The following is an 18,581-nucleotide window of genomic DNA, read 5'->3' as shown; positions in this document are numbered from 1 at the left end:
TTCAGCTGGCCTCATTCAATTGCTACCTGGGATCTATTCCCTGACATATCCTAGGGTCACTCAGTTGGAAATGTCAAGGTCATCAAGATGATTCTTAGCTAAGCCAGCAGTCCTATGACCTGGATCATGCTCCCTTCCCCTTGCTCTGAGTGTTGCTGAGAATTAGTTTATGTTGACCTAAACCATAGTGTAGGCCAGGGCATCTGTTTCTCTCTTAATATTGTAGATGGTTGGCACTTAACTCAGGTTTGGTGGCACCTGGTGTTGTTCCAGTGATTTTCTAGATACCACAAAGTTAAGTGTTACAATACTTAGCATTGCAGTGCCTAGCTGATCTGTTTTTACCTCTCTGCCCTCTAATATACAGAATGGCACACAACAGGTCTTTAGAAGGGTTACCAACAAAACTATGCTCCAAAGAGGACACTGGATTGGGCTGGGTTGGTATTCAGCAACGCCACACGAAAGGCACAAGTTCTTGTTCTGGCTTGTTGCTGGCTCCCAGCTCTGATATCCTACAGTGGTGGGGTAACAGAAAACAAAGCTGTATTGTCTCAACAGTGGGCAGTGAACACTTTGCCCAATTGTTGGGCTCCAGAGAGGGTTCTCAGTCATGTCTTCTCACCCAAAGAAAGGTCACAGAAAGATAGTGCTTTGCATAGAGGGGCATTAGAACAGCCCTCTCACTTATCAATCAGGTGTGCCCTACTGACATCCAATAAAACATGCAAAATTCAATCATAAAATAACGGCAAAAACTGGGGACAATATATCTTTAATTTTTTTAAGTATTACAGTATATTCTTATAAAAAGGTGCAGATAAAAAGGACACTACAGGTTTTGTACATTTAATTCATTTATAGTCTTAACCTGATCCAAGAAATGAGGATACACCAAGGCATTACAGCAGCACCGGACCCCACTCAAGCTCCTGTGGGCAAACTTTTCTAATTTAGCATTTGTGAGACTTCAAAAGTCTCAAGCCCTGATGGAGAGCAACCTGATCTGAAACATCTGATGTTTGCTTTCAGCGCCTAATGGCTAATGGCATATTAGGGTGCATTAGGAGGAGCATTGCCAGCAGATCCAGAGAAGTGATTATTCCCCTTTATTTGGCTCTGGTGAGACCACATCTGGAGTATTGTGTCCAGTTCTGGGCCCCCCACTATAGAAAGGATGTAGACACATTGGAAAGGGTCCAGCAGAGAGCAACCAAAATGATTAGTGGGGGAGGTCTAGGTTGGACATTAGGAAAAACTTTTCCTAGGAGGGTGGTGAAGCACTGGGATGGGTTACTTAGGGCAGTGGTGGAATCTCCATCCCTAGAGTTTCCAAGTCTTGGCTTGACAAAGCCCTGGCTGGGATGATTTAGTTGGGATTGGTCCTGATTTGGGCAGGGGGCTGGACTAGTTCGGACCCCGTGCCTCACAGCTACACGCTTCACGGACTAGCTAGTTTGGATTAGGCTTCCTAATCCGAACTAGCTGTACAAGAGATTGCAGCCAGAAAGGAATGATAGCCTGGAGCGGTGAGGCCTATCCCAGTTTGTCTCAGTGACTTGTTAATTCTGAAGCCTAACATTGAGATTTTTAAGGAGAATATTGTTCAGAGTTAAGCACTTTTGTGGAAACATTCAGGTCCACAGGGTTGCTGGTCCAAGCTGGGGATTGTGGGCAGAGCTTAAGGAGAGCGCTAATACCTTTTAGCCCACTGTTCAGACTAGGGATAAAATAAAATTAAAGTGTGCACAAAAGTAGCAATCTGTCATTGGTCTAAAAGATAAAGCTCTTCTGGGTCAGCTTATTACTTTCAGGGAGGCACAGGCCAATGGGATACAAAAATCCAGAGAACGCTCCCTGTCTCCCACATTCGCCCTTCATACAACCTATGATACACAGCCCTCGGCCTTTGACCGCCCAGCCCAGAAGTGCCAAGCAGACCGGCTAGCTGGTGTAATGCCCTGGCACAGTCTCAATAGTCTTTGCTGTAGTGCGGTGCATACATGCAAACGTAGCAAACTAAAATAAGGCAAAATAAATAGAGGTATCAGATTTACAGCTTCCCCCTTGAGCTCCCTAAAAACCTTAATTCTTTTAAAAAACATTTAACCAAAATAAAAAAAAATTACCCAGAAACAAAACTGCATATATCATGTACATCATGAACTGTACAACCCGTCTCCATTCCCTTCAAGGACACTTCAGACACATGCCTCCTCCCACAACCCAGCTCAGTACACGAACGCTCCTGATGAGTGGAAAGAGTCTTCCAAAGAGGCTGACCCTCACAGAAATGCCCAGACCACAAAGCCCCTCCCAGCCCTTCTCTTTTCCTCCAACACCAGAGCATGCTACAGAAATGCTTCTGAAGAACACTCAGGTCATCTTCCCAAAAGTCACTGAGCACTACTCCGGTGGCACTACTACTGCGAGAGTGGTTTTGGTGCCTGGCTCTTCAGTTATCTGAAGAACATGGCCTGGCCCTTCTGCTCCAACGTTCTAGAGCTGCTTTAATGTCAACTGTCCCGAGCTCTGGAAAAGTGACATTCACAAGAGTGACCCCGACCCGAGAGAGAGTGACGAAGAACTTGTGCTAACCACTTTACAGTGGCCACCTGGTGCAAACCTCTGAACCATCATGGGCTTGCACTAGGCTAATGAAGGGCAGCCTGGAGGGCCGGTTCCAGGAGCTAGAACGTAGTGGTCTGTAGCAGTGAGATGCCAGGGGAGGGCCTTGCCTCAAGGCAGGAGAGTTAGGCTAAAAACTGAGGGGCTGTGCGGGTGAGGAGAACTGAAGAGGGTGCTCAATTGGCCCACACATCAGCCTGTCCACAGTGGGGGCTAGGCTAGCTCCTTACAGATTCCTCCTTGCAGAAGAGCTTGAACCACTGTTTCCTGGTTCCCTGGCAGGGGGGACTTTCCCTTGCCTGAAGCCTTTACACTGGTCTGACTCTAGAATTAACCAAATCCCAGTTCTGCTGGCAGTTGCCCCAGATAGGCTTGTTTGTCCTCTTTCCCTTGCACATGCTCTGGTCCTTGCGCCACGGTTCCCATCTCCCTTCCTTCCCTGGGAATTGCTGGTGCTTAGCAGGCCACTGTCAGCATTCCTCTGTGGCTGGCAGGGGGTGTTTGGAACAGTGGCTGAATCATTCTTGCTGGGGTAAGTACCATGAAAACTGCTGGGAAGGCTGCAGGAGGTGCCTCGGTTAAGCTAAGGAGAGGTTTAAAAAAAAGTGATGATGATGATGTCATAATGTAGGAGAAAAATGACCAATTCAAGTCCAGCTGCCCGAGGCTGTCCCTTTCTCTTTCTGGAAGAGGGGAAGGTTTCCTGGGGGTGTTCCAGGGATGGGTTTTCTTGCTTTATGATAGCCACCAAATGAGTGAGCTGGGTCTCCTACTGATGCAGCCCTCCCATGGGCTGCCTTTGCCTGCCAATGTGCTACACTGGGGTTTGAGCTGAGCAGCTCCTGCAGGAGAGTGAATGGAATGGTAGGAGACAGGAAGGTCTGTGTCCATGCTACTGCTCTTCCCCATGCCCCTTCTAGCCACAATGCACTAAAAGGGCGAGCTACACACTAGTGTGCAGAGGCACCTGGGGCTAACCAATGCAATGCGAGAGAGGATTTAGGCTCTAGCACAGTCCTGGGCCAAACACCCTCTGCAGGCCGGATCCAGCCTGCCAAGCCACCGGATCTGGCCCACAGACATAGCAGGGAGCCTCAGGCAGTCTCCCCTGCTTGCCCTGCTCCTGCACACCACTCGGAAAAGTGAGATTGTGCTGGGGGGATGGAAGGGGTGCTTCATGGCTGCTCCCGCCCCCCAGCACAATCCCATTGGCTGGTTTCTGGCCTATGGGAGCTGCCTGTAGCATGTGAAGCACCCCCTCCTCCTCAGGCTCTTAGTCACCAATCACACGGCCACTGCTGCCTGTGTGGGGGCAGGGCAGGCTCCTGCCTGAGATACGTGCTGGGCTGCTGGCCAGGAGTCTCACAGATAAGTCTCCTGGCCAAAGCCTGCCTCTGGCACCCTGGACCCCAGCCCTCTGCCCCCCGTACTCCTGTCCCCCTCTCACACATATGCCAAACCCTCTGCCCCCCTCCTGTGCCCATATCCCATGCACCCCAATCCCCTGCCCCGGATCCCAATCCCTTCCTGCACTAGGTCACAACCAAACCCCTGCACCCCAATACCATGCTCCAGGTCACACCCAAATGACCTCACAGGCCCTCCTGCTCCCAAATCCCTTACCCCAGAGGTGGGCAAGACCACCTCCATGGGCTGGATCCAGCTCACAGCCACCCTACCACTCCCCCATCCCCAGGCCAATCAGGGTCTATGGGCAGGGGAGCACAGGAAGCCTCCTGCCCCTGCCCCTTCTGCCTGAGGCCTTGCCCCTTCTGGGGTGGCTTGCAGCCACTTCAGAAATTTGTGAAGTGGCCCCACTTAAAAAATCACTGCCCACCCCTGCTCTAACAGCAAGTCCTGGAGCTGTGAGATCAAGGGCAGGTCCATACATGTGCAGGACTCCCTGTGATTGCAGCTTATCCCCTTACGGTGAACATGCCACTGGGTTCCCCCAAGGGAAACACTGAGGCTGCACCAACCCTGAGTGTTTCAGGGAAACTCTTCCACAGTTGTAGCGTGATTCATCTGCACTCATGCTCGCAATGGCAAGTGTGGACTGGCTGGGCTGAGCTAGGACCAGAGCAGGTGGAGATGAGACAGCTCCTAGGATGCTGCAGGGTTGGATTGAGCCAAGGTGCAGAAGAGCACAGGGGTGATGGAAAAGCAGTGGCGCCATTATGACATTGCAGGACAAGTCTCAGCTCAGGGATCAGATCCATGGGATGAGGGAAGATGGGAAATTGGGAGAAAGCCCAGCAGAGGGAGCCCCTTCATTGAACAGTTCTCTGTCTTCCCTTTCAAGCTCAACACTCAGTTCCTCCCTTGTTCGCGTGAGATGGACATTTATTTCAAATCTTGGGAAATGCTGACTCCTAGGACTTAGCCAGGGAAACAACCACTGCAGCCAAAACAGCGGAAGGGAGCTCCTGCAGGTTCATATGGTCTCACAACCTTCCTTTTCCTTAGCCAGTTAGCTCCCCAGAGAAGTGTGTTTGAATGGCACAAGGGAACTACACGAAGTCACAGCACCTGTGGGTCTAAAATCAAAGTGGAATGTGGTCCCAGCATGAAGGTAGCTGCTCCTCCTTTCCCATGTGGCTGGCCACTTCACAAAAACAAGTGAATGGGCCTTTCTCCCTGTTGCCAACCTTCATGACTCAAAGCAAGTGGGTCCAAGCCCTTGCCAAGAGATTCCTCGTCCCAAGAACATTTTACCATTGGGCAGATGGTCAGAGAAGAGGAATGGGCTGAAGTTGCCCTAGGATGGAGAAAGCAGCCTTGAACCAGCATCAGAGACTCAAACTCCTGATGCTGAGAAAATTAAGCTGGAGTAGATCTAGGAGGTGAATAGGGGTTCCTTTAGGCCTTTCACTCTCAGCATGGCTTACAGCTGCCCAGCATGACCTGATGTGCTATGGACACCAGTCTGGGAGCTGTAAGATTTCATCAACTCCTTTTGACTTGACTATCACACGGAGCTCTCTGCAAATCTTGGGCTGGACTTTGTAACATAGCCTGCCTCTCTCTGCCTTTTCTACATTCATGGTACTGCAAGGTGACACAAATGTCAGAAAGCCTAACACAAGCCTGCTGGTGGGAAGATGCTCTCTCAAATTCCAGGCTCTTCACCCAAGCTGAGTTTTCTTTTATGTCTCAACCTCTGTTGAATTTTTTTAATGAAATGGGTAAGTCTTAGATGGGGGGACCAAGAGGGTACAACTCCAGTGAAACTAGGGAGTCAATCACATCTGCTTACATCAAGGATGAAATCTGACCTTGGTACTAAAACTGAATTAGTAGGTGAACACTAAACCCAGGAAAGATGAAATAGGTTAAAAAGGACTAATATTTATCATCCTTAAAAATCTCAGGCCTGGAATTTGGAGACTATCAAAAACTGAACTCAGTTGTATACCTATTTGGCACATATTATGATCTCATATGGCTCACACAAGGTGGGTTACACGGCATGTTTTAAAAAATAATGTTGGAATATAGCACAGATCTAGTATGGGGGCAGTGAGGAGCTTATTAATATAATTTACAAAACTTTTTTTTAATCTTATTTTGGAGTTTTACAAAAATTGCTTAAAATTGTGAGGTTTTTAAACTTGAAAAATCCTGTATGAAAATACAATCTCTCTCCTAAAAAGGTGCCAACATCTGCCACAACGGACATTTCTGTCAACTGCTAATCCCTGAGGGGATAGTGAATAATACTGAAGGAGAATGCACGCAGCTCTTGTAAGATACCAACTCTTTACCACGAGTATTCTGCAGAGGTGCGGTGGTCTGGAATGTCATCAACAGGGAAATTCTAGGCTGGAAGACTTAAAACACAGTAAAGCATTACAGCTTTCAACTTTTTTCTTATCTCCATAGTTTACATAATTATTTAACTTTCCAAGAGTTCAGAAAATCTCCACAGTGTGATTTCCCGATGTTTTCTGAATATAACACTGATCAGGCATTGTGCCTGGGGCATTGAGTTTTGTTGTGCAGACTGAATGTCGAGCCTGAAGTTAAATGACATTTGAAGAAAAATAAAGCCAAGCAATTAAAGTGGCAAACTGAGCTGTTTCTGATTTTCTCCAGATTTCTGCGCAATTTCCTGCTATTGGTTTTTTATGCTATTTTGTAGAGGATGGGTCTTTTTCTCTCATCAAGTATCACATCCAGAATGCTCCTTTCTTTCTCATCCTTTTTCTGTCTGTGGGAAGATATCCAAAAATCTCATTTAAGGAAGACAAAAGGAAGTGTGACAATCTGCATAAGCTAGTCTCATTGCTAGAGTCATGAAGTTGAACAGAAATAGCAATAAAACTGTTTTTCTGGTTGATTTGTTTGGTTTTGGTTGTGTGCTTTGCATTTTTAGTTTTTAATAAAAAATTCCTATTAACTGTAATTTTCAAAGCTCTCCTGATCCCTTCACATCGGTTTCCTAATTAATTCCTGGATTTTTTTTATGGTCCCTTCATTGTGAGCAGCTCCTTCCACGTGCAAAAGTCCTGTGGTGCCATAGCTGTCCTTTGACATGTTCATATATTATGATGTTGAATGGTTCCCTCAGGGGTTTGCTGAGAAGGCCAACTTGTTAGATGCAAGCTCCAGTTCGTCCCAATGAAGTCATAGCTGGCACCAAGCGGAAAGAAAATATCCTATTTCCACTGCCAGTGACCCCATTTGACAGTTTCTATTTAAGACATGATGATCCCAGACAGTTCCCACTTTCCATTTGGTGATGCTAACAAAATGATGCAAAAGCAATATGAAATTATAGCCAGTAGGTGCTATTCCCTGCCCACCCTTGGACAATTACAGTAGGCTGTAGGATCATCTAGGTCTGGCTCCGATCAGCTGTGGGTTCTTTTTCTAGACTCCAAATTAGAACACCTATTCTACAACATGTATTTTGCCTTCTCCCATCTTCTTGGGTTCTAGAATATCCCTTAAAGCTTCAACAGGTTCCAGAGAAAGGCTTTAGAAAAAAAATCAAAGTTTTGTAAATGCTTTTCTTTTATCAATTCCAATTATGGGCTTTTGAGCCAGGACTCCATCTTAGTCCAAACCCCATTCCTTCCCTTCTGAGTGCCACTTGCTTTGGATACTACAGGCCACAAAAACACAAATAAAAATACACAGTATGTGAGATCAAAAGCATTTTTCAGGTTCTAGTCAACGACTCTTTCTAAATCCAGTTCTCTTAAAACTACTCCATGCAAACTCCCGAAGGCTGCTCCAGGTCTCGACGAAGTGTCATATGTGTTCAGAGCCAGTCTAAAATAGTAATGGTCTTGCTTATTCTCAACAGGCAGAGAACACTACTTATTTGTACTTTGGCACATAGTGAACGACCTTCCCCCAGCTGCCCCGTGGTCCACAAGGCCCAAGTACTTCCTGTTGTCATCAATGGGCCTTTGATGAGCTTGGAGGCAAGACTCCCAGAAGTAAATTGGCCAATAATCTGAATGGCCCAGTCACAAACCCTGGTGGTTCCCCAGAGGCACTTTTCCAGCCATTCCGCATTAGGTGCACGGGGAAGGAGAAGGAAGGGAGGAAAACTGATCTCTGGCCAAGGGCTGGTGAGCCCTTGCGGGCAACCATCAGCCAATTGCTGTCACACATATTCCTCTTTCTTGGTTTTTCCTTTGTCGTCATCTTCTTTGTATTGGTTCTTGCTCTTTACATCCCCTCCTTCCTTTTGTTGTTAATAATTTAGTTTGGTCACTGCCCTCTCCCGACTTGTCTCCAAGCCTTGGTTCCCTGAACGCTTGCGGCTGCGCTTGAGCTTGGATAAGTCTTTGTCAAAGACCTCACCCGACCTCAGGGCTGACACCAGGTCATCAAACTCTCCACTCTCCTCGGAGACGCTGCCAGCTTGTGCTTTCTTTTGTCGCCTCTCTTTCTCCCTTTGTTCTTTCAGCTGTGGAGAAAGACATGTGGATTTAGGCGTGGATGGGGCTAGACAGAACACTGATTGTTAAACGACATTGTCAAGCAGGCACTAAGATTCTAGTGTGTCTTGGAACCTGGATAACAGAAGGGGCCTAATCCTGAGTCCTGCTGCACATGGGGGAGAAAGGAGGCATAAGAAACCCCCTCAGATCTTATGCCTGAGCCGGGAGGGAGGGAATAGCAGCCATTCTTCCGTGCAGGTAGGTAAGGAGTGGGTAAAGCCTTGTTTACACCCCATACCCCACAATTAACCAACCCTTAATTGAACCCAGCAATAAAGGGGGAAGCAAGTAATTTGCAGCTTACAAATACTTCCCTCCTGGGACACTGGAGAAGCAGAGACCAGACTCAGAGTTACAATCTGGTTCCTGTCCTACTCTTGGGGCAGTGGCAGCGACATGCTATGCCTTCTTCAGAGTGAGTTGGAGGGTTACACTTTAGCCCGCAGGTGAAAAGAGGAGAGAGAGCACAGACAGATGTAGCTTAGGCCCCAAACTAAGGCTCGGGAGTGCAGATAAACCCAAACGGGTATAGAAATGTGGCTATTCAAGCCATATGCAGTGGGATGGAGTCAGTCTTTTGCAGGGAAAGGAGCACAAAAGCAACAGAAATAGATTCAGAAATAGAAAACAATTATAAACAGAAAGTGAAGCAGACCAGCCAGACTGCACCGTCCAACCTGAAGGAGAGTCAGAAAGTCAATTAACAGCATCAATGATGAGCAAGAATGGTTAATTTTTTTTAAAAAAAGCTTACTAGCCAAGATCTTCCCTTGATGATGCCCTGCTTCCCTGGAGTGTGGCCACATGAGTTTGTCTCACTGATGTCCATCTAAGCTCCCGGCAATGACTGGCTTCTTGGGTTAGGGCTGGTGACCAGTCCCACATGCACATACCCAACTGCAACACTCTGATTCTGTGTCAGCCTCTGAGATGCAGGAGCAGCACCGCCATATATCAAGTACAACCCTTCGTTAGGGCAGCGAAGGGGCCCTACTCACTACCTCTTCCCTGAATCATGGTGGCTGATGGAAAACATTCTGTAAAGTAGGTTACAGCAGGGACAGATTTCAAGGAGAGAGGCCATCCCATCAAGTTTGAATATGGGACCTGGTGAGAACTTCCCACTTCTCCTTCAACTTACACAGCACATAGACTCCAACTGTGATGAGTTACATCCCTGGTTATTCTAGTCCTGATCTCACACAGTTCTCTCCAAGCCCTTCACCTCTGCCCTGCAGTGCCCCCCTGCTGCTATCCCAGCCCTGGGCTCCCCACACACAGCTCTGCCAGTGCCCCTCCCCCTGCCCTGCAGCCCCCTGCTATCCCAGCCCTGGGCTCCCTACACACAGCTCTGCCAGTGCCCCTCCCCCTGCCCTGCAGCCTCCTGCTATCCCAGGCCTGGGCTCCCCACACACAGCTCTGCCAGTGCCCCTCAGCCCCGAATACAATACCTGTGGAACAACAATGAACCACTTCACTTTTAATACTAAGCACTAATACATTGGTGCCTAGTAGTGGCATTTTAAATGCCCTCATATAGCAGTTCCAAGGACAATACTGAAGACCTGGAATTTCTCATTAATCTCCTCTCTGTCTCTGAACCAAGCCAAACAGAGTGGTTTAAAACCATCCCAAATCAGCAATCATCTGAAGCAAAGTGTGTGTGTGTGGAGGGGGGGGGGTGCTGCAGCTATACTTCAATGTGAGACCACCGAAGCCCGGGATCAGCTGGGGACTCCAACTGATCCTAGGCTCCACGTGCCACTGCTGCTTTGAAACACCGCATGCAGTCTGATGCAGTGCTCCCCGGGGCATTTCAAAGTGGCAGCACCGCCTGGAGCCCAGGGTCAGCAGGGGACTCCCTAGCTGATCCCAGGCTCCATGTGGCGCTGCTGCTTTGAAACACTGTGTGCAGCCTGGGGACACCCCAGCTGGCCCCAGGCTGCACACGGCATTTCAAAGCTGCAGCACTGCATGGAGCCCCGGGTCTGGCCCCAGGCTTCAAGCGATGCTGCTACTTTGAAGTACCCCGTCCTCTTCCCCCCTTGCTGCCACTTTCTGATAGAGGCAGCAAGGGGTGTGTGTGCAACTAGTCAACTATCCTGTCGACTATCTGATAAGCATTTGTTTATGGGATAGTCGACTAGTCCTTCACATCTGTACATACAAGTTCTCTCTGTCCTCTCAGGGCCCAAGGCATTTAGGGCAGCCAGAGGAAAATGCTGCTAGTGTCTGTATGGAAACCACTGGGCACAGCATGCTCCCATCCTGTGCACGATGCGCTGCTCTGGGATGGGCACAGAACGGGCACTGTCCTGTTCTGTGAATCCAGTCTGCATAGAAGTAGCCCAGTGGGAAGAGTGCCCACAGAGTGGGATCTGGCATTCAGAGCTTCAGAACAGGAATTTCAGCCCTAAACCAGGATGGTATCCCCAAGGTGGGCAGAGAAAGCAGCCCATCTTCCAAGTGTGTGGGGGAGGGGGCACTCAGACATCAGCGAGGCAGCTTGCGAGCTGGGACAGCATGCCCTGATTTGACAGAGCAGCCTTTTCTGGGGAGAAGAGTGCGGAACAGATCCCTGGGGCAGATCTCCTTGCCCCAGTCTTGCTGGGAGCCCTGTGATTTCCAGAGAGCCAGTAGGTGTTTGCCCTGGTTACTGAGAATTCTGGGTCAGTAACAAGGCCTGCAGTAGGAGGGAAATCACGCCGCCAAGGGGCATTTTGGCAGGAGGAAGAGCGGGAGGACAGGGAGAGGAGAGGAGTAATGAGGAGACAGGTGGAAGAGAGCCAGGCTTGTGGGAGCAAAGGAGACAGTGACAGATGGTGTGTGAAGCAGTGGCAGAGATGGAGCTTGAGTGGGGGAATTGTCTCATTTGGCCCCTGTTCTTGAGAGGCAGGCAAGAAAAGGAGTATCCCATTTCCCTACCCCCTTCACCAGATTCTCACCATGGCCTCCATGCGTGCCCTGCGCTCCTCCTCCTCCTTCTTCTTCCTCATAGTCTCCAGATCTTGCTTGGCCTCTGCGAACGACTGAAGGAAGGTGTCAAAGATGCCAAAAAATTCATCTGGCTGCATCTTACCCTCGTTTTCTCCAAAAAGCTTCACCGCCTTGGCGTACTGCCAGACAGGGAGAAACACAGAACATGAGCATGGCCATGAGCAGGCTGTTCCATGAGGACATGGCGATGAAGCCCGAGGGTGGTCTGGCACAGCATTCAAGCCTCCTTGGGGTCTTTTGTGGCCAATGGGAAATCGCCTCCACAATCTTTCTAAGGAGAGGGCACTGGGTCTCAACCTGTGGGTCTCCCTGAAGAAGCTGCTCCCTTACCTAGCCAGTCAGCCTATGCAGGCAGATTTGCACCAGTTAAGAAGCAATGTAATAAATCATAAATCATAAAAAAAAAAAAAACCCTAAGGGCCTGAGGTTGCAAAGTAATTTGAGGGAGCAGCTGTTCAACCACAACTCAGCAACATCATTGTAACCAATGAGTGCCCTGCCGAATCAGCCTCCTCCCCCATGTCTCTCCTCGGGGTCAATCCTTTCATGGCTGAAGTTAAGGGACCTTTGCCACAACACAGTGGCAGTCTGTTCCGTCACGCACCTTTACCTGTGTAGTCTGTCCCTGTGGAGACCACTAAGTAAACCTAACAAGTGTTGCTTGGCTACAGAAACCAGGCCGCAAACAGACAGGGCAAGAGAGTGGGGTAAACACAACAGTCAGCACTCCCAGGAGGACTTAAAAGAGAGTGGAAACATCAGAAATGGCCTTTATTTTACAAGGCTAATGCTGAGGCTTTAGGAAGCATTTGAGGGCTGCCAACTGGCAGGACTTCAGTCACTGGGCAGCCTTGATTTGGATGTGGTGAAGTCACATCAAAGCCTGGCTCTGGGTTACGAGCCCTGAAACAGACATGTTGTTACCAGTACACTCAGACAGTGCCATACCCACCCACTTGGACACAGCTGTAAACGCGCACACACCCACATGCCCTGTCGCGACTACTCAGACAGAGCCACATGCAACCTCACGCACTGTCCATGGCATACTCGTCCCCTACACTGATCCACACACAAGCACTCAGCCAACACACGTACATATCCCCCAGCACATATGTTCCCCCCCATCACAGGATTGTCCATTAAACCACATCTGGACTCTCTCAGCCATAGAGTGCTTCATATGATCCCTACTTCAGGGGCACACCCAATTAATGCACATGATGACAGTCCTGGTAGGGTGACAATCCAGGTTCCCATTCCCTACTTGGTGTTTTTATAGCACATGAGAGGGACCAGGAGCCATGCATGTTGTATCTCAAACAGTAAATGAACTCAAAATTCTCTGATCTACCTTCAGAAACCCCTGCAATTCTGATGGCTGCACGAGGACAGACACGGGGAGAGGAACAGCACAAAGACCTGCACCGAAGGTGAAAGAAATCCCTTAGCAAAAGTGAATGAAAGAAGGAACAGTTTCTTTCTCAGGCTGCCTGGAAAACTGTGATTCTCCCCACCCTCTTTGCTCCTCCTGCCAGTGCCAGGCTTGTACAAAGTAGCTCGCAGCCACAGTTTGACTTTTTTAAACAGTTGCTTTCTAGCCAAAAAGAAACAAAGAGAAAATCAGAGCAGCTGACATTAAACAAAATTTGCTGCAAGCATGCAAATTGCGAGCATACTACGAGTCCAAGGAAAAATAGAATTTGTTGTGTTGAATTTAACCCCCATCTCTGGACATATATACTTAGAAAATTACACTAGAGAGCAAGCATCATATGTTTCAACTGTCAGGAGACATGCCAGAGGTTGTCAAGACAGCCTTTAATGGAACTTGAAAAAGAAGACCTTTTGCTTAGTTCTCTCTTTTTATCGCTAGAGGCCAAACATCCAAGGGGAGCAGGGGAGAGGGGAGACTTTCATAGTGCACAGACCCCGCCACAGAGAGCCAAGAATGTTCTACAGCCACCGGGCATAGACCTAGTTGGGGATTCCCTTCCCATTTCATTCATTCCTGTGGCTTGCAGAGAACTAAACAGAAAGGCACAAATAGGGATATGAATGACTAGTCGACTATGTGATAAGCAAATGCTTATCAGATAGTCAACAGGATAGTCTAGTCACTTCCTACCCCCACCCCCCATGCTACCACTATCAGAAAGAGACAGCAAGGGGGTGCGAAGAGGAGTGGGTGCTTCAAAGCAGCAGTGCTGTGTGGAGCCCAGGGTCAACCAGGGACTCCCCCACTGACCCCAAGCTCCATGTGGCACTGCCACTATGAAATGCCACGGGGAGCATGGGGCCAGCAGGGTACTGCTTGAGTCCTCCTCTGGCCCCGCGTTCCCTGCAGCGCTTTGGCCTCTGAACAGTAGCAATAGCCCTGGGACTGTTGTTACATTTCAAAGGCGGAAGCGCCCTTATCAACTTAGGGTACGTCTAGACTACATGCCTCTGTCGCCAGAGGCATGTAGATTAGGCTACCCGACAGAGTAAAATGAAGCGGCGATTTAAATAATCGCCGCTTCATTTAAATTTACATGGCTGCCGCGTTGAGCCGACAAACAGCTGATCAGCTGTTTGTCGGCTCAGCGCGATAGTCTGGACGCTCCCCTGCCGACATCAAAGGGAGTTGTCGACAACCCAGGTATGCCTCATCCCAGGAGGCATACCTGGGTTGTCGACAACTCCCTTTGATGTCGGCAGGGGAGCGTCCAGACTATCGCGCTGAGCCGACAAACAGCTGATCAGCTGTTTGTCGGCTCAACGCGGCAGCCATGTAAATTTAAATGAAGCGGCGATTATTTAAATCGCCGCTTCATTTTACTCTGTCGGGTAGCCTAATCTACATGCCTCTGTCGCCAGAGGCATGTAGTCTAGACGTACCCTAATTGAACAGTTGATGCAAATTGCATTGACTATTCAATTAGCCAGATAATCAAAATTTTACATCCCTGGGCACAAATCAACATCAACGACATTCATTCCCCCCACAAAACATGCGCAAAAACTGTCACTCTCTTGTTCTAGGCAATTTGAACTCCCACAAAATTTGCCGGAATGGTTCTTATTTACTGAAAGGCAGTCCCAAATAGAAATTCTCAACTCTGTCCAGTTGTCTGTGTCTTAAAGGATAAGAGGCCATTATTGGTGTCTGCAGAAAGAATTGTTCTGTTAGAGCAAGTGGCAGAGGAGTGTGCTTTGAGCACTGGAGATCCTGGTTTCAGCCTCTGGAAACACCACACAATGAGCAATCATTACACAGACAGAGTCAGTCACAGGGGTTCCTGTAGGTAGCGATGGGAGAAGCAGCACAGAAAGGGGAAGAACCCTAACACTGCTGTGGATTACAGGGTTTTGGGAAGGTGAGATGGTGCAGATAAGCCAGTTGAATGTAAAACCACAGCGGGGCAATCCCACAGACTTGGGCTGTAAGCGCTTCCTAGAACTCTCAAAAGAGCTGGCCTTTTCCCGGACCTCTTGAATCCTGCCAACTAGTGTGTAGTTTCCAGGGGCCATTCTTAATTCCCCCAGAAGAAGGGAGCCTGCGTGCACACACTTTACACTCCCAACAGCTATCCTGCATCAGCTACTCTTGCTTCCCCAGCAAAGGTGCTCTGATCAGTGCTCCTCCCACTGCATAGAGTCCTGGAGTTCCACTGCCTCCTATAAGGCACACTGCCCTCGTTAAAGAAAAAGAACGGTCAGCAAGGCTTCTGGGTATAACGGGCTCCTGATTTTGCAGCGACACCGAGGAAGGACTGCTGGATGCACTCTGAAAACACCTCATGCTGCCACAATTGCTCGCTGTAAAGCAGTGGACTATGAAAGGTAGAAACATACAAGCTACCAACTATGAAACAGGTGATTGCTAACAGGGAGTTTAGAGAGGGAGTTCTCCAGGTGAAGGAGAAGCAGATACAGGACTCTTGAGGGAAGTGTGTTTTGTTGTTGGGGCTTTCTTACTGTGTGCTGAGCTTGTGTTTGTTTGGTGTGTGGTGGTGTTGGGTTTTTTAAATTTATTTATTTATTTTCTTTCCCTGTTTGAGTGAGGCTTTAGAGAAGGAGTTCTCCAGGTAGAGGAGAAGCAGATACAGGAGTCTTGAGGGAAGTGGGTGTTGTGTTTGGGGCTTTCTTGCTGTGTGCTGAGCTTGTGTTTGTGAGTGAGGGTTGGTGTGTGTTCTTTTTTGGGTTTTTTTTTGTTTATTTATTTATTTTCCCATGTGTTTGAGAGTGAGGCTTTTTTTTTCCCCCCCCACCTCCCCTTTGCCCTCCCCCTTCCCTTAATGGAGTTTGTGCTGTGATTGGCTGTGATTGGCAGGTGGAAACTGTTGGCTTCTAATTAAAGTTTGAATTCTAGAAGCCTCTGCTGATTGGCTGAGCCTTGGTAGGGGGAGGGGCTTTATAAGGCAGTGGGCAAGCGACAGGTGATTGCTAACAGGGAGTTTTGAGAGGGAGTTGGGGACAGGGAAGGGCAGGAGGTTCTCTTGCCTTTCTTTTTAAATCCTTTTTCCAGGACAGCAGCGATGGATGGTGATGGGTCTGCTGTTGCTACCTGCACAGCGTGTGCCATGTTTGTCTTCCTCCCAGAAGAAAGAACAGATTTCATCTGCACCAAGTGCAAGCTGGTCGACATTTTGGAAGAAAAAATTAGAGGACTGGAGGCCCAAGTGTCGACCCTACGCTTGATCAAAGAGGATGAAGACTTCCTCGATAGAAGGCAGCATTTAATCCTTCAAGCACGGCAGGCAGAAGAGCCAGAGAGGGCAGTATGTGACCAAGAAGAGAACTGGCAGCATGTAACTTCTAGAAGGGGAAAAAGACCAACACGGGAATCCCCCGATGCTATAGAGGTAAGCAATCGCTTTCAAGCTCTCTCCACAGGCTCTGCAGTGCTGAAAGCTCTGGAAGGGACCTCACAAGGAAGAAACCAGAAGGGAACACCATCTACGGATGGGGGTTCCACGGCCACCACCCCCAAAAGGAAACGATGGGTGGTGGTGGTCGGGGACTCCCTCCTAAGAGGGACTGAGCCATCCCTCTGCCGTCTGAACCTGGAATCTCGAGAGGTGTGCTGCTTACCGGGAGCTCGCATTCAGGATGTCACTGAGAGGCTTATCAAGCTGATCAAACCTTCGGATCACTACCCCTTCCTGCTTCTCCACGTGGGAACTAATGATACGGCCAAGAATGATCTTGAGCGTGTTACTGTGGATTATGTAGCGCTAGGAAGAAGGATCCAAGAATTCGGAGCGCAAGTGATATTCTCCTCCATCTTCCCTGTTGAAGGGAAAGGACTGGGCAGGGATCGTCAAATTGAGGACGTAAATGCGTGGTTGCGCAGATGGTGTCGCAGAGAGGGCTTTGGTTTCTTCGACCATGGGACTCTGTTCCGGGCACAAGGATTGTTAGGAAGAGATGGGATCCACCTAACGAAGAGAGGAAGGAGCATCTTCACGGGCACGCTTGCAAACCTAATGAGGAGGGCTTTAAACTAGGTTCGTCGGGGGACAGTGACCAAAACCCTGAGGGGAGTGGGGAAGTCGGATACCGAGAAGAAATGCAGAGAGGAAGGGGCAATAAAGGAGGATGCATGTTTCGAATGGAGAAGATAGGATGATCAACTGGTTACCTGAAGTGTTTGTACACTAATGCGAGAAGACCTTTTATAAATACATTAAAAGCAAGAGGAAGACCAAGGACAGGGTAGGCCCACTGCTTAGTGAGGAGGGAGAAGCAGTAACAGGGAACTTGGAAATGGCGGAGATGCTCAATGACTTCTTTGTTTCGGTCTTCACCGAGAAGTCTGGTGGTGTGCCTAAGGTAGTGAATACAAGCAGAGAGAGGGTAAGTTTAGAAGATAGGATACACAAAGAACAAGTTAAAAATCACCTAGGAAAGTTAGATGTCAGCAAGTCACCAGGTCCTGACGAAATGCATCCCAGGATACTCAAGGAGCTGATAGAGGAGGTATCTGAGCCTTTAGCTATGATCTTTGAAAAATCATGGCAGACAGGGGAGATTCCAGAAGACTGGAAAAGGGCAAATATTGTGCCCATCTATAAAAAGGGGAATAAGAACAACCCAGGAAACTACAGACCGGTCAGTTTAACGTCTGTCCCAGGGAAGATAATGGAGCAGGTAATTAAGGAAATCATATGCAAACACTTGGAAGGTAATAAAGTGATAGGGAATAGCCAGCATGGGTTTGTGAAGAACAAGTCATGCCAAACTAATCTGATAGCTTTCTTTGATAAGATAACGAGCCTTGTGGATAAGGGAGAAGCGGTGGATGTCATATACCTAGACTTTAGTAAGGCATTTGATACGGTCTCGCATGATATTCTTATTGATAAACTAGGCAAAAATAACTTAGATAGGGCCACGATAAGGTGGGTGCATAATTGGCTGGATAACCGTAGTCAGAGAGTTGTTGTTAACGGTTCTAAATCCTGCTGGAAAGGGATAACAAGTGGAGTTCCTCAAGGGTCTGTTTTGGGACCCGTACTGTTCAATATCTTCATCAATGATGTAGATATTGGGATAGAGAGTACCCTTATTAAGTTTGCAGATGATACCAAACTGGGTGGGGTTGCGACTTCTTTGGAGGATAGGGACATAATTCAAAATGACCTTAGCAAGTTAGAGAAATGGTCAGAGGTAAACAGGATGAGGTTTAATAAAGAGAAATGCAAAGTGCTCCACTTAGGAAGGAACAATCAGTTCCATACATACAAGATGGGAAGCGACTATCTAGGAAGGAGCATGGCGGAAAGGGATCTAGGGGTCATAGTGGACCACAAGTTGAATATGAGCCAACAGTGTGATGCTGTTGCAAAAAAAGCAAATATGATTCTAGGTTGTATCAACAGGTGTGTTGTAAGCAAAACTCGTGAAGTCATTCTGCCGCTCTACTCTGCACTAGTTAGGCCTCAGCTGGAGTACTGTGTCCAGTTCTGGGCGCCACATTTCAAGAAAGATGTGGAGAAATTGGAAAGGGTACAG

At 48.3% G+C, this 18,581-nt stretch overlaps 1 protein-coding gene across 4 annotated transcripts in view; it reads right to left on the bottom strand.

Moving 5' to 3' along the window:
• Positions 1-758: 758 nt before the first annotated feature.
• DAAM2 (dishevelled associated activator of morphogenesis 2) overlaps positions 759-18,581 on the bottom strand; it is a 323,838-nt gene continuing 306,015 nt past the window's right edge. For all 4 annotated transcript variants that reach the window (XM_075925085.1, XM_006131756.4, XM_006131755.4 and 1 more), the window contains 2 exons: positions 11,531-11,701; positions 759-8,551 (listed from right to left, as the gene is read on the bottom strand). In XM_075925085.1, coding sequence (XP_075781200.1) covers positions 8,336-8,551; positions 11,531-11,701 — 387 coding nt within the window. In that variant the 3' untranslated portion in view covers positions 759-8,335. The remainder of the gene's footprint in view (positions 8,552-11,530; positions 11,702-18,581) is intronic.

The sequence above is a fragment of the Pelodiscus sinensis genome, chromosome 3, assembly GCF_049634645.1.
Source record: "Pelodiscus sinensis isolate JC-2024 chromosome 3, ASM4963464v1, whole genome shotgun sequence".
NCBI classification, from domain to species: domain Eukaryota; kingdom Metazoa; phylum Chordata; order Testudines; family Trionychidae; genus Pelodiscus; species Pelodiscus sinensis.
This window is presented reverse-complemented; position numbering and strand designations above follow the sequence as displayed.